Source organism: Sesamum indicum, linkage group LG6, assembly GCF_000512975.1.
Source record: "Sesamum indicum cultivar Zhongzhi No. 13 linkage group LG6, S_indicum_v1.0, whole genome shotgun sequence".
In the NCBI taxonomy this organism is placed as follows: domain Eukaryota; kingdom Viridiplantae; phylum Streptophyta; class Magnoliopsida; order Lamiales; family Pedaliaceae; genus Sesamum; species Sesamum indicum.
The window spans coordinates 25,000,892-25,013,555 of NC_026150.1; the positions used below are offsets into that span (position 1 = coordinate 25,000,892).

Here is a 12,664-nt window from a genome sequence, read left to right on the forward strand (position 1 = left end):
TAAAAAAAAAAAGGGGGGGGGGGGGGGAAACAAAAAAGAGCAAAAGCAAATAATTGCAGTTCAAATTTTCAATTTTCAAGAGACGGAATTGGATTATTATCAAATCAACCAGCAAGCAAAAAAATAATTGAAAAAACCAAAAGCCCAAATCAAAAAGAAAGCAAGAAAATCAAGGAGTAAGGAGGGATTGGATTGGTATTGTACCATTGTGATCTGCGGGGCGAAGACAATTCGGGGACTCAGAGATGTCTGCGCCTACGCGTGAGGGAGAGATGAAAAGGTTGGGAATTTGAAGAGGAAAGAGGAAGAGAGAGCGAGTATTCTAGTAGTACCGCGTAGGCGTCGGTCAGATTATACTCTTAACTATTTTGAAGTAAACTAATTATGTATTAGGCCATAATCATATCCCTTCATTACTCTCTATTTTTTTCTATATTTGATTTTTTCCTTTTCTTAAATGATTATTAGAAAATATTTGTTAGCTTGTTTTTATTAATATTTGTGATGCGAATAAAAATAGCCCGTTTCATAGGTTTCGAATTAAAAAAATACAATAACATTCCGACGCTCAAGTAAATAAAATAAATCGAAAATAGAGGTGGATGAACGAGAAAATGAGAATGTAGTGTTGTGGTGCGAATGATAATGCCAAAATTGCACCCACTTGGTAAGTATAGATATTATGCTATATTTCTGTACACGTTTAAAATTTTATCATAATTCTTTTGATCAAAATTTACATAACATATAATTTCAAACTAAAGTATATTCAATAGTTTCTTATATATTGTGCTTAGATTAATGAGCTTGAAGGTTTATTGTCTCTAGAGAGTCTGCAGAGGTATTTCCAGCAGCATCCAAATTTCTATATTACATCCTCTACTGTTCTTGCCTCAAACATTACTCATCACAGATTTGGCCTCTGGACTAGTACTTCCAGGTTGGAGTTGATACAGGAATCCCATGCCACTGGATTCTCTGTTTACCCACCAACCAGACCATCCAGATTGGTTAGGTAATCCTCTTTATACTGCAAGGCCACCCGTCCTTCGTCCGCCACCACTCCTGGGGCTATGAGTTCACTGTTGTAGATCCAACTCATTCCGGTCAACATTTGAAGACTCGAGAGATCAAGGTCAAGTTCATGCACACCATCCACAGCAAGGGAATCATACTACACAGAACAATGAATAATCTCAGTGAGAATTTGAAATATGTCCAGAGGATAGTCCAGAGGACCAACACATGGAGGCTCCTCTGCCCAGAGCAGCAATGATGCCATCTGAGAGCATTCTAACTATCACAAATGTGATTTACCGTAATATCCTTGTATTATATGCAAAGGAAATTGGTGGGCGTTGTAGAGTTACCGAGTTGGAAGTCAAAGAGATGGCTTCTATGAATAAACCAATCACAGAAGCAGCCTCAAAGAATAAACAGATGACTTGAAGATTCACAGATATAAGGTAAGAGAATCAGTAGAGGATAAATGAATGTTTTATGATGCATTTGAGCAAAAGCAAGAATAAAGGCCTGTGCCTATGCATAGCCACATGGAAGAGTAGAAATCAACAAACCATAGGAGACTTTGGAAACTCAATAGAAAGAACAAAAAAGTTTGAACACAACACTTTCAGTAGAAAGAGTAACAGCAAAAGCAACTTACATATAATCATCTTACTTAGCGATCAGTAGCAGTGACGCGTTCAGCTGGTATCTGGATTTCTAAAGCAGGGTAGGATCTCTGTGCAAAATTTTAACTGGCAAACAAAACAGAAGGATATAAAAATTATTACCATCAGCAACAAAGTTTCCGAAAAAAATTAGTACTGATACTGAGTTTCAAGGTTAGCTTATACAAATTTGAGTAGAAGTGACCATAAAAATCTCTTTAAGGATCTTATTACACTATTTAATACTTCATACCCGTCATTTAACATCATCATCAAAGAGAACTTTGTAAAATCGCTTCCTTTCCTCTGCATTAAATATCCCACCAAGACCACCTTCTTGATCATCTTCTTGTTCAGAAATGTTATTTATCACCTCTCTATTTGTTCTCTCTGGCCTAACTGTTAGCAAACCTTTCTTCTTCTTCTTTTCTAAATTCATTAAATAATGCCTCCGGTTATATTCATGAAGACCCTCCTGCATCAAGTCCCCAAATTTTTCCTTCACAACAACAAGTGGGTCCTTCTCGATCAATTCGGCACCATTGTATCCTTCCCTAAGAAGAACTGTATAAAGTTGATATCTGTTTGAAACATAGAATATACTAGGATGCCTGAGTAATAAAACATTCAATTTCTCAGGCAAGCAAAATTCTCTTCTAAAATGACCTAATTTGACTATAGAGACTTTCTTCCACAAAGTGAGAGAGAGCAATTCATGCACCAAAGCTACAGTTCTTTTATCCATTTCAGCTGATCCCTCCACCAAGCCCTTCAGTTCAGCATAAGGTGAAATGTATGGAGTGGAATTGAAATCCCAAAATCTCTCCCATGATTTCACCCACGTAGCTGGCAATGAACATGAAAAGCATGGTTCACGACCCTCCTTTTCAGCTAATCTCTCAATCGCAGAAATTGCAAAATCTGGATTCCAGGACATGAGCTCAATCTCCATTGAGCTTCGTCGGCCAGTATAATTGACAACTCGAAACATATCAGAGTACTTGGGCACAATTCTGAGCAAATAATCATCCGGAAAACCAAAGTTTCTTTTCAACTCATTAATTTTCAGAACATTTAGCCTTTGGTTTTTACTCATCATCAACAACTTTGCTAACCGCTCCACAAAAACTGGCTCCTGCAAATCTTTAACATTTTCTTCTTCCTCAACAAGAAACTTCATCTGTTTCGTTAGTCGACAGAAGTACTCATCATTCTCGCAATATACTTCAAAGCAACACGGATACTTCTTAAGCCAATTAAGTGCCTTGCCCTGAAGATCAAGGTTCTTGAATTTCTTCTGAAGAAAATCAATAGATGCAACTTGATTGGGGCATCTGAGAATTATGTTCTTTATCTGATTATTCACCATCCATCTACGGTTTCGAGAGAGAGCTGATTCAAGATCTGGTTCTTTCTTCATTGACCACAAAGAAAATCGTCTTTGAAAATGCTGATTAAAAGGTAAAACATACATGAAAAACCTCCAAGGTTTTAGGCTTCTGCAACGCACAACAATCACCATCTTGTACCCTTGTTTCCTTTATATCTGCATCTCCTGAAAATATAGCAGTCAGTTGCCAATTGCCATCAGTAGGAATCAGAAGGAAGGGATTCAAAAGCTAGGAAAGCATATTCTGTGTAAATAATTTGTTGTCTTTTCCTTGATTGAGACAACATAATGCATAACTGACTGTAATTGCAGGAGTTCAATAATTTAATCTTTCCACAACAATAGGGTTTTCCCATTTATCATCAAACTGTAATTTCTCCTTAACTTATCAGCAAAAAGAAATGCTATACTCAAAAATCACTCAACACAATGCAAAAGATTCATTGAACAACCTCAAATACTCATAGGTGCACAAGTTTAGGCAGACAAGAGGTTGATTTCACTGAACTAACATATGGGTGCATAAAAATGGACCACTAAACATCTCAAGATATTAACAAAAAGAAAGGAGTGGAGATTCTCTATTACAGATAAAAAAAGATCTAAAAAACTGGAAACTGGAGACCCCCGGTAGAATTAAATTACTGCATATACTTTTTAACCATGGAACCGTATATGAGATAAGAGGAGCACAAAATTTCCGACCCAAACTGCCAACTGCAATGAAATGGAATTACCAGGATGGGGTTTATACTGGGATTCTGCTGCTGCAAATATTGATTTTCTCCTACAAACAATGCATTGAGAGAATTGAATTTGAAGGTGATCACAAAAGGCAAGTTTGGCTACTGCTAGTGCTAGCAGAGAGCTTAGAAGTGTGAAAGATGATGGGGTTTCTAATTTGGGTTGTAAGTTGTAACTACTACCAGGCGACAGTAAACTCAAGACAAGGGTTTGACATTTACCTTTTAGTCTGGATAAGCGATAATTTGCCGGAACAGATTATTTAATGGATAGCATAAATTAAGAACTGATGGAAAATTTAAATAAAATCTGTATACCTGTATGGACTAAATGATGGATAACAGATTAGTGGGAATAAGTGTTCTTTTCCTAATCGAGCCGCTTACCCCACACTACTGCAATGGGCAATAGCTACAAAAGGGCATTGGCTATATGAAAGTATCTAATCACTACCTACATGGAATATTACAAAGAGCTGAATCTTAATAATAATCTATTATATATCATCATAAACATCTTATGAATTTTGGAAGAACACCAAGATTGGAGTGAGCCATAGGAGATGAGAATACAGAAAATATATAAGACATTGCCTGACAGATTGAGTCAAACATGACATTGTGGGACAGATTTAAAAGTTACACAAACTTCATGAAGGATGAAATTGTGAACATACAGCAAAGTATGGTGATTTCCACAATGTGTTCGAAAATGAATCCTTCAGGAATTTGCAAAAGAATCCTTGTCTTCAGGAATGATAATAAAATTGTTAAAAAAAAATATGATGTCAACAAACATATTTTGAATATCAGAACAGAAAAGAACACAATTTTCACATATTTGAGTATCAAATTCAGTTCAACGGAAAACATTCCAGCTCCCAACCCGCTTTCAGATGGTAAGAGATATACATTGACGAGCAAAAACCCAAAATAAGTAAGGCATTTCTACAAAGCAGCCGCCCCCCCCCCCCCCCCAACAAAAAAAAAGAATCATCTCGAAGAACCCATAAAGCGGCGAACTTGTCATATTTCTTACTTTTGTTTTTCTTTGGATATACCTGAAAAGAAACATAAAAATTCGATCTTGTCCCGTGGAGTAATTCTGATTTCTTCAGAACAAAGAAGCAAATAATTGCAGTTGTAATTTTCAAGAGATGGAATTAGATTATTATCATAGCAACCAGCAAGCAAAAGAAATTAAAAACCCAGAAAAACAAATCAAAGAAAGCAAGAAAATCAGCGAGTAAGGAGGGATTGGGTCGGTGCTTTACCACGGTAATCTGCGGCAAGAATACAGAACCCCTGCGGCTGTCTGAGAAGGATGGGAATTTGAAGAGGAAAGGGGAACAGTACACAAATCTTCTAACATTAGTCTTTTGTTTTGTTTACATAATTCAATATTAATAAATTTGTACTTTTTTTTAATATAATATGGTTTGAAATTATTTCTAATTTTCGGCCTTCCAAATAAATGTAAATTTAAATCACCACATTTATGTTATGAATAGAAATCCAATTTTCGAGAGAGAAATCACCAGTTGAGCACTGTTCTACTGTACGATTCTATTTTATTAATAAAATTTATATTTAAAAAATAAAAATCCAATTTAATATTTTAATATCTTGATATTATTATTATATAAAAATAATTAATATCACCAGGAATATAAATATAAAATGTAGAGAATCTGTAGGGTGATCACACTGGTCTTTTTTTTTTTTTATAGCTATTTTCAAATTGAATTGTAATTCATCATTTTACAAAATAATTTATTAAATTGACACTTTTAAATTTAAAATTAAAAGTACGATTTTAACACAATTTTCATTGTAATTTTACGATTCTAACACTTAGAAAAAAAAAGAAAAAAATATTTTGAAACTAACAAAAATAAGAATAATAGTAATTTTTTTTAATTAAAAAAAATAAAATATTATCGTTGAAGGTTAGTTTTCAACTAACAAAGATATATAGAAAAAAAAATTGCAAGAAAAAATAATGTTAGCAAAATTAAAATAATAAAAACTCACAAAAATTTTTAGAGATAATTACACTCCTCACCTTTGAGGTTTAGTATAATTATACGTAAATTTTCTATAATTTGAGAATTTACATCTAACACCCTCAAGGTTTGCTTTCATCTAACAGATGAGTCACTCCGTCAATCAAAATTTACCAAATTTGTTGGTCTTCATGCATTAATCCATAAGAGGAGGTATATTTTCACCGTTATAAGGGTAATTTAATAAAATAAATAAATATTTGACCCGCAATAAGTCAATCGAGAGTAAAATATCAAATTTCATTCAATTTTTTTTAATATCAACAAATTTTAGTAAATTTTGACTAATTGAGAGACTTATAGACCAAAGCAAACCTCAAATATGCTAAATGTAATTTTCCGAATACAAAAAATTACTTGTAATTACACTAAATCTCAGAGAATGAAAGTGTAATTATTCCAATCATATAGATTGAAACCTGGTGAAAGTTTCCTTCAAACTAATCTTATATTCTTTTAATATTTTTTATTATATTTTTTATTTTACCTTATAAAAGTATAGATGAAGAAGAGAATAAAGAACAAAAAATAAAACAGAAAAAAAATACCTAAAAAAAAAGAAGTTAAACCAATGATTACTGCTTGGATGCTAAGCTTGAGGAGAAGAGAGTTTTAGGGGTGTTAGTGTGGAATATTGAAACTTTAGGGGTTAGATAGAACTTTTTGGGATTTAAGAGGGTCTAAATGAAATTTCCCCCTATCTTTTTTCTGTCGGACAAAAATTGTTTGATCTTGAAGCAAACTACTATTAAGCACTCTCTCTCTCTCTCTCTCACACACACACACACACACAGAGTAGAATTCATATCTCATCAGAGCATTGATCCAACGCCTAACTCATGATTTTTAGATCTACCAGAAAACAGCAACAACAAGCACCTCCATAAGTAGTTTAACTGAGAGAGTAATCGACAGGGTTTATCTCGAAAAGGCGAATCAGTTCAAGTACCAGAAAATGGAGAAGATGAATCAGGCATTTGAGAAGATGAAAATGCTGGTGGGAATGGAGGTCGACGATGAAGAACAGCACCAAGAATCTTCCTTCCTCGATGATTTTAATCGCAACTGCACTTTGTCTACTAAACAGGTATTCAATCAAACATTTCATTTGTTTTAACGTATGCATAAATATAAAGCGTGTTGCATTTTTATTGAACTTTTCAATTATTCGTGCTTGATTCTGCTGAGTTTTATTGGGACTTGTACGAGTGTCATTTTTTTCTTAAAGGGCTTCAAGATGTGTGATAATCGCTAGCTAAGTTATTCTGGAGTTGGACTAAAGTTCCTTATTCTCCTTGATAATCTTTCTTAATGAACTCCTTCTCTTCTATTTCTTTCGGCAGAGACTGTACGGCTTTGCAATTTGCTTATCTGCTGGTATAACTTGCACACTCTTGGTAAGTCGCCCTTGCTTCTTTCATTACCTGAACTGAAGATGCTAAAGGTATAAGGTTTTGTATCTGTTTGCTGTTTCTGCTCTAAGTGGCATATTTTCATTTCAAATGTCATACATGGACATGATGCTTATTCTGGAACTCGCCTAATCAGTTTGACGCTTGGATTTACCCGTTTGGGTTTCTTTTTTCCATTTGGCAGTCGATGCTTGTTTTCTTCCACCCCATCAAATTTGGGATCACGTTCTCATTTGGCAATCTGCTTGCTCTTGGAAGGTTCGTTTTTGGATAATACTTCAAATTACATGCTCTTGCTTTTGTGATTCTAACAAATATTTTATCCAAATGGAAACCATCACTTTTGGTTTCAGTAAACTACATGCTTCTTGTTGCATTCTCCTCTTTTTAGCAAATGCTATTGAGTATGATAAAAGATCTTACTTTAAGTTTACTTTGATTGACAAAGGACAGCTCCTTTCCTACATCTCCTTCTACATCTGCATGCTATATATAATGATGACATTGATTAGTTGTTTCTGAGCTTCGGTCAAATAACATCTGATTTTGTGATATTTGGTTGATGCTTTTGTCTTCTTCTACATCTGATGACTAATGTGATCATTTCATTAATTAAATCATCTTCGCGCTACTGGAAATAGACTGTTTTTCTGGATCAGTCTAAACGACTTGAATCTGTAGACACCATAGATGTCTTAATATTGCTTCTGGTGGCTGTTGCACAGGCCCTTGTCTGTTTGCCAAACATATAATGAATCGTGACTGTTGGCAGTATCTGAGTTTTGGGGAAGTTACTGGTATATTTATTGAGCACTATCCATAATGATTGATGACTTCTTTTCAGTACCCACTGTGGAATTGACACAACTAGTCTTGCAACTTAGATGTTAGACTTTCATGTTCCCCAGAAACAGACTTCTAACGAAATACTGAGTCTGGATGTTGCCCATATTGTTTCTCTCACGAAATTAATTGATAGCATGTTAAGAAGAAAGTTTCTTTGGAGCTTACTACACTAGTGTTCTACGAAAAGTTTATATAGGCAATAGATAGAGGCTAAGATTAAAGGGTGTTAGCTTTGCCTTATTTCTGTTAACTACAAACCATAAAGTTTATCTTGAGAATATGGAGGTAGGCTCTAGAGAAAGATATGGCTTGTCTTTTTAACAATAAATTCTGGTGGATATATGAAACAACTGACTTGAGAGCATAAGAAGAAACTTGGTGAAACAAGAGGATCAAGGAGAAGAAGGAACTTCCTTGATGCCACAGATAAGATGGAATTCCCTAGAAATCGTTCAGTAGTTCAGTGAAGAATTTCATATAATACATAAACGAGATTCTTTTTGTCAGTTTGTCATTAAATTTAGAAAGCACCTATTAAAACATTATTATCGCCAAAGGAGTCAATTTGTTCAGTGCCTATAAACTCTAATCCTCAGCCCCACCCTAATTCAAGAGAGCATGTTATTTGGAGTCAAGTACACGATGGTGTGAAATGGAGGCAAGAAGGAGCATGTCCCCCAAACCCTACCTCCCAAAAGATGTGAGTGTAGATATAGGTCAGTTTTTTTTATTAGCTTTTAATGGCACGATGGTATGTGAGAATAGGTTAGGAATAGAATGGGTATTTCTAAGTCAATCCACATGCTTGGTATTAATTAGGATTAAATACACATTCTCTTAGGAATGTCCATTCTCTCAAGTATGCGATTAGGCATTCCCTTCTTACCTGTGGTTTTAGCTATTCCCAATAGATTGCAAATACATTATTTTTTTATAGTGTTAAAATAACCTTGAATAAAATTATAATTACAAGATGTGTAGTCAAACAATTATATATTATTGTAAACACATTATATATAATGAGTATCAACATAAATATTCAAATATGAATTCCTTTTCTTGTCCCTTTGGCAGATCAAACATAGTATACTAAAATCATCCCCTCCCCCCTCTTATTCCATTCCTAAATTTATTTTATTCCCACCCAAATTCATTCTTACATACTTATCGCCCCCACTTTGAAATAAGTCTGTTAAATGGATGGTGAATATTGGAGGAAGACAAAGTTAAAAAGTGAATAAAAATTAATCCTTATTTTATTCATAATGAGAGAGATTTGTGTATAAACTAAACTTAATGCTTAACATTCTATAAATTAGACTTTTCTTAAGAATTATCATCTGAAAGTGGTCTAAATAAATTAAACTGAGTTTTAGAAAATAATCAGCCTTCACTGTTATCTTGGTTTGTTGTTTTATTTTCTGTTCTTCTATTAACAATTTCATTGGAAAGTTGATTCTGTGGATGTTTTATCTTAAATATAATCACTTATTGATGCACTTAATTTTCTGATATTTTACAGCATGTATGTACTTGAATTCTTTTATTGCAGACAAGAAACTAACAGTTTCTTTTCTCACTTGTTCTGATCCAAACTATTGCCTATCCTCAAACTAGACCTATCTCTCACACTAGACCTATCTGTTAAGTCAATATAACTTTTTTCCTTGGCCTTTATATGTTGTTTAACTTGCTTAAATTCAAAAGTTCCCTCCTGCTGGATTCAATTTTTATTGTTGATTGAAATGTGATTTTTGTTAATTCCTTTTTCAACAACAATCTCTTAGCCTCTAGGTCTTCTCATGTTTCCTTTTGGTAATTCTTCCATTCACTGGTTTTAGGACTTCCTGTCTGAATTTAGTGGTGAATCAGTACATGATCTAGCATTGTTATTTCAAAAACTCACATGACTAAAAGTTATTGTTGATTTTATAATAGTTGTCATTTGTTCAATTAGCATACTCGTCTAACATATATAATGTTATTTCCTTTATAGACATTTAATTTTCTTTGACGAGATATTCTGTTAATTGACTTGTCATGCCATAAATAATTAATTCTGTTTTTCTTCCTTGGCGTTTTATCAGTCCTTAAAGGTCAAGCACTTGACAATTTCAAGGAAAATGTATGAGTATTTGCTATTTGTGGAACTCCTATCATGTCAGTGCAGGCCTCTCAATATGTTTTGGCTGATTCCACATGCATAAAACTGTCATACTGTTCTTTTGTTCGTGTTATCTGCTTAATTTTTAATTGCAGAGCTTACAAGTGCAGGCTTGCTAACTAACAAATGTTTTCTGATGTCATTTCTATTCCCCATTTCCTTTCTAGTATCCAAAGAGAAACCAAATTTTCAAATGCTAACTTGGGTGTTCTTCTGTGGCAGCACAGCATTTCTGATAGGCCCTAAAAGACAAGTGACAATGATGCTTGACCCAGTTCGTATATATGCTACAGCATTATATATTTCTAGCATCATCATTGCACTTTTTTGTGCTGTATATGTGAGTATCTTATAATGATATTTTATCTTCTGATTTTGCCACTTCTTTAATCTTTCTTTTTTGCTCACGGCTAAGTGCCTAAGACTATCTTGTTTAAATGAGTTAGGTCCGCAACAAGCTATTGACACTTCTGGCTATTGTCCTGGAGTTTGGTGCCCTTATTTGGTATGTCTTGATATACTTATAGAATTTCTGAATATAAGTATAACAACTTGTATTTATAACCCGTAGATTGCTTATGCATATGGTTACAGCATATTTAGAAATCGACTAAAAGGATAATATTCCTTGACAATTTCATGAAAGACCATGGTTAATACACACCTCTGTTAAGCAATAACTCTATTCATAGTTGGCCATTCTTTTTTCTGATTCCATGCTTTAACTAGTCCATCAGTAGATTATGAGAAGTTTGAAATCATCGGAAGTGACTCATTAAGAAAGTAAGGGAAATGTAAATGTCATATGGTAATAGGACTCTTTTGGGCTAAACCTTACTCCAGTATTCTCTTTGGACATTGGCATAGACTAGTGGACTATTAGAGGAGACATACTTCTTATGTTGATTTGTTGGGACAGCCTTTTCTTTTCTTCTTTTCAAATTCGCTTAAATGCACACCCCCACCCTCAGCCCAAAAGGATTTGGTTCTGGCTCATTGCTTTGGTGTCCGGTAAAGTTCTGTACTCTTTGGATTGCTTGCTTATGCTTCCAATTTTTCCTCTGTAATTCTCAGAATTCAATGGGGTAAGAATCTCCCTACAGTGTAAATTTCTGCACTCTTTATTGAGTTGTGGACCATAACGTCTAAAAATGTGTCAAGCTCAGCACAGCTGAAATTACTGAAATATTCTACTGCTGTCTCTAGGTTTCTAAATGCAAATATTTTTCCTATAGAATCCTGCTTTATTTTTCACTTAAGAGATTTTAGGTTTATCTATATAAAGTAAGTTTACGTATCAGATCCTAGAAATTGTGTGGTAATGACTGAAGATATATATGCATAGCAATCACTACATATAAAATTTGAGAAATATCCTACATTTCTGTTACTGTTGTTTGAGGGGCCCAGTTGGTTGAAGTGGTTTATTTTCATGGCAAAAGAAATTGATGCTGAAGACTTGTAAGGTTTTCCTTGTTGTTTAGCTAAGAACTTAGTGATTGTTTACAGGTATAGCTTAAGCTACATTCCCTTTGCGAGGTCCATGGTTTCAAAGATCATGGCATCATGTTTTGACACGGAGTTTTAGTGCGCTATATTCTGGCAGAAGACTCTGTCAACTTGCAACTACGGTGGATTCACAACGCAAAACTGAGAGGCGTGACTACCGCATTGGGACAAGGGGAGTTGGTGGAGGATATGTTGATTACTCTTTGCTAGATAGAATGTAAGATGTGTTCATTATCAACTCTTTTTTGACTCTGATGTTATGTCTAAACCTCCTGCATAGAGACAGAATTTGACAGTGTAAGAAGCAGAAGTAGAAACGCTGATATTTCACAAATGAACCTCGACAGCACCCTTTTTATGTGGTTTCCTCAATCACATTATCTTCTCAGTGCAGAGTAAAAAGTCTGTCCTTTTCACCTGCACTTTGCACTTTGACTGATAACTGTCCATTTGGAATTTGGTAATTAGTGTTGAAAACATGAGTAAAGTGATTGTCGATTTCCTTTGTTAGCAATTAATCACTGCACTGATTAGTCTATGTAATTAGTGCCTAAAACTCACTTTAATTAACTAATTAATCATTTTCCAAACTTTGTACTGGTCGCAAGCATTCTTCAACCAAAAATCTTTGTTTAGTGGAGATTAATGAAATTATCAATACCTCCTAATATTTAATTAGGCAATGGATGTAGAGCGTCTGCAGGAGAGAGCGCCCGCGCACACACACACATATCTGCTTAATTTCTCTGCCCGTCATCATTTTCTTCAGCTAATATTAATGTCTTTCTTCTTTGACCTCATTAATTTCTTCAAATAATTAACCAAACATTAATTAATTACCCAAATTGAGTAAGTAATTGT

General features: G+C 34.3%; 3 protein-coding genes across 10 annotated transcripts in view; 1 reads left to right on the forward strand and 2 right to left on the reverse strand.

Moving 5' to 3' along the window:
- Positions 1–361, reverse strand: part of LOC105165790 (caltractin) — a 4,028-nt gene extending 3,667 nt beyond the window's left edge. Inside the window, exon 1 of the mRNA XM_011084918.2 lies at positions 205–361. Coding sequence (XP_011083220.1) covers positions 205–207 — 3 coding nt within the window. The 5' untranslated portion in view covers positions 208–361. The remainder of the gene's footprint in view (positions 1–204) is intronic.
- On the reverse strand, positions 808–5,186 carry LOC105165791 (protein ROOT PRIMORDIUM DEFECTIVE 1). 8 transcript variants are annotated; one of them, XM_020694528.1, is made up of 6 exons: positions 5,081–5,174; positions 3,801–3,850; positions 3,146–3,228; positions 1,927–3,046; positions 1,667–1,760; positions 808–1,174 (listed from the first exon to the last, which is right to left on the reverse strand). In XM_020694528.1, exons 3-4 carry the CDS (start codon positions 3,193–3,195, stop codon positions 1,930–1,932), a joined length of 1,167 nt encoding a protein of 388 aa, XP_020550187.1. In that variant the 5' UTR covers positions 3,196–3,228; positions 3,801–3,850; positions 5,081–5,174; the 3' UTR covers positions 808–1,174; positions 1,667–1,760; positions 1,927–1,929. The 8 variants fall into 8 exon arrangements, with proteins under 8 accessions (XP_020550187.1, XP_011083227.1, XP_020550188.1 ...); XM_011084925.2 differs by lacking the exon at positions 3,801–3,850 and having other exon boundaries at positions 5,081–5,186; XM_020694529.1 differs by lacking the exon at positions 3,801–3,850 and having other exon boundaries at positions 3,146–3,219.
- LOC105165792 (vesicle transport protein SFT2B) lies at positions 6,610–12,191 on the forward strand. Its single transcript, XM_011084926.2, has 6 exons — positions 6,610–6,959; positions 7,216–7,269; positions 7,469–7,542; positions 10,517–10,634; positions 10,741–10,799; positions 11,804–12,191. The coding sequence occupies exons 1-6, from the start codon at positions 6,828–6,830 to the stop codon at positions 11,880–11,882; spliced, it is 516 nt and encodes a 171-aa protein (XP_011083228.1). The 5' UTR covers positions 6,610–6,827; the 3' UTR covers positions 11,883–12,191.

Bases quoted from the DNA above. Each gene is read 5' to 3' on its own strand.
- LOC105165792 (XM_011084926.2), top strand. From the start codon at position 6,828: ATGGAGAAGATGAATCAGGCATTTGAGAAGATGAAAATGCTGGTGGGA. The intron at 7,543-10,516 runs GTTCGTTTTTGG...CTTCTGTGGCAG, and splicing joins AATCTGCTTGCTCTTGGAAG to CACAGCATTTCTGATAGGCC. The intron at 10,800-11,803 runs GTATGTCTTGAT...GATTGTTTACAG, and splicing joins GAGTTTGGTGCCCTTATTTG to GTATAGCTTAAGCTACATTC.
- LOC105165791 (XM_011084924.2), bottom strand. From the start codon at position 3,195: ATGGTGATTGTTGTGCGTTGCAGAAGCCTAAAACCTTGGAGGTTTTTC.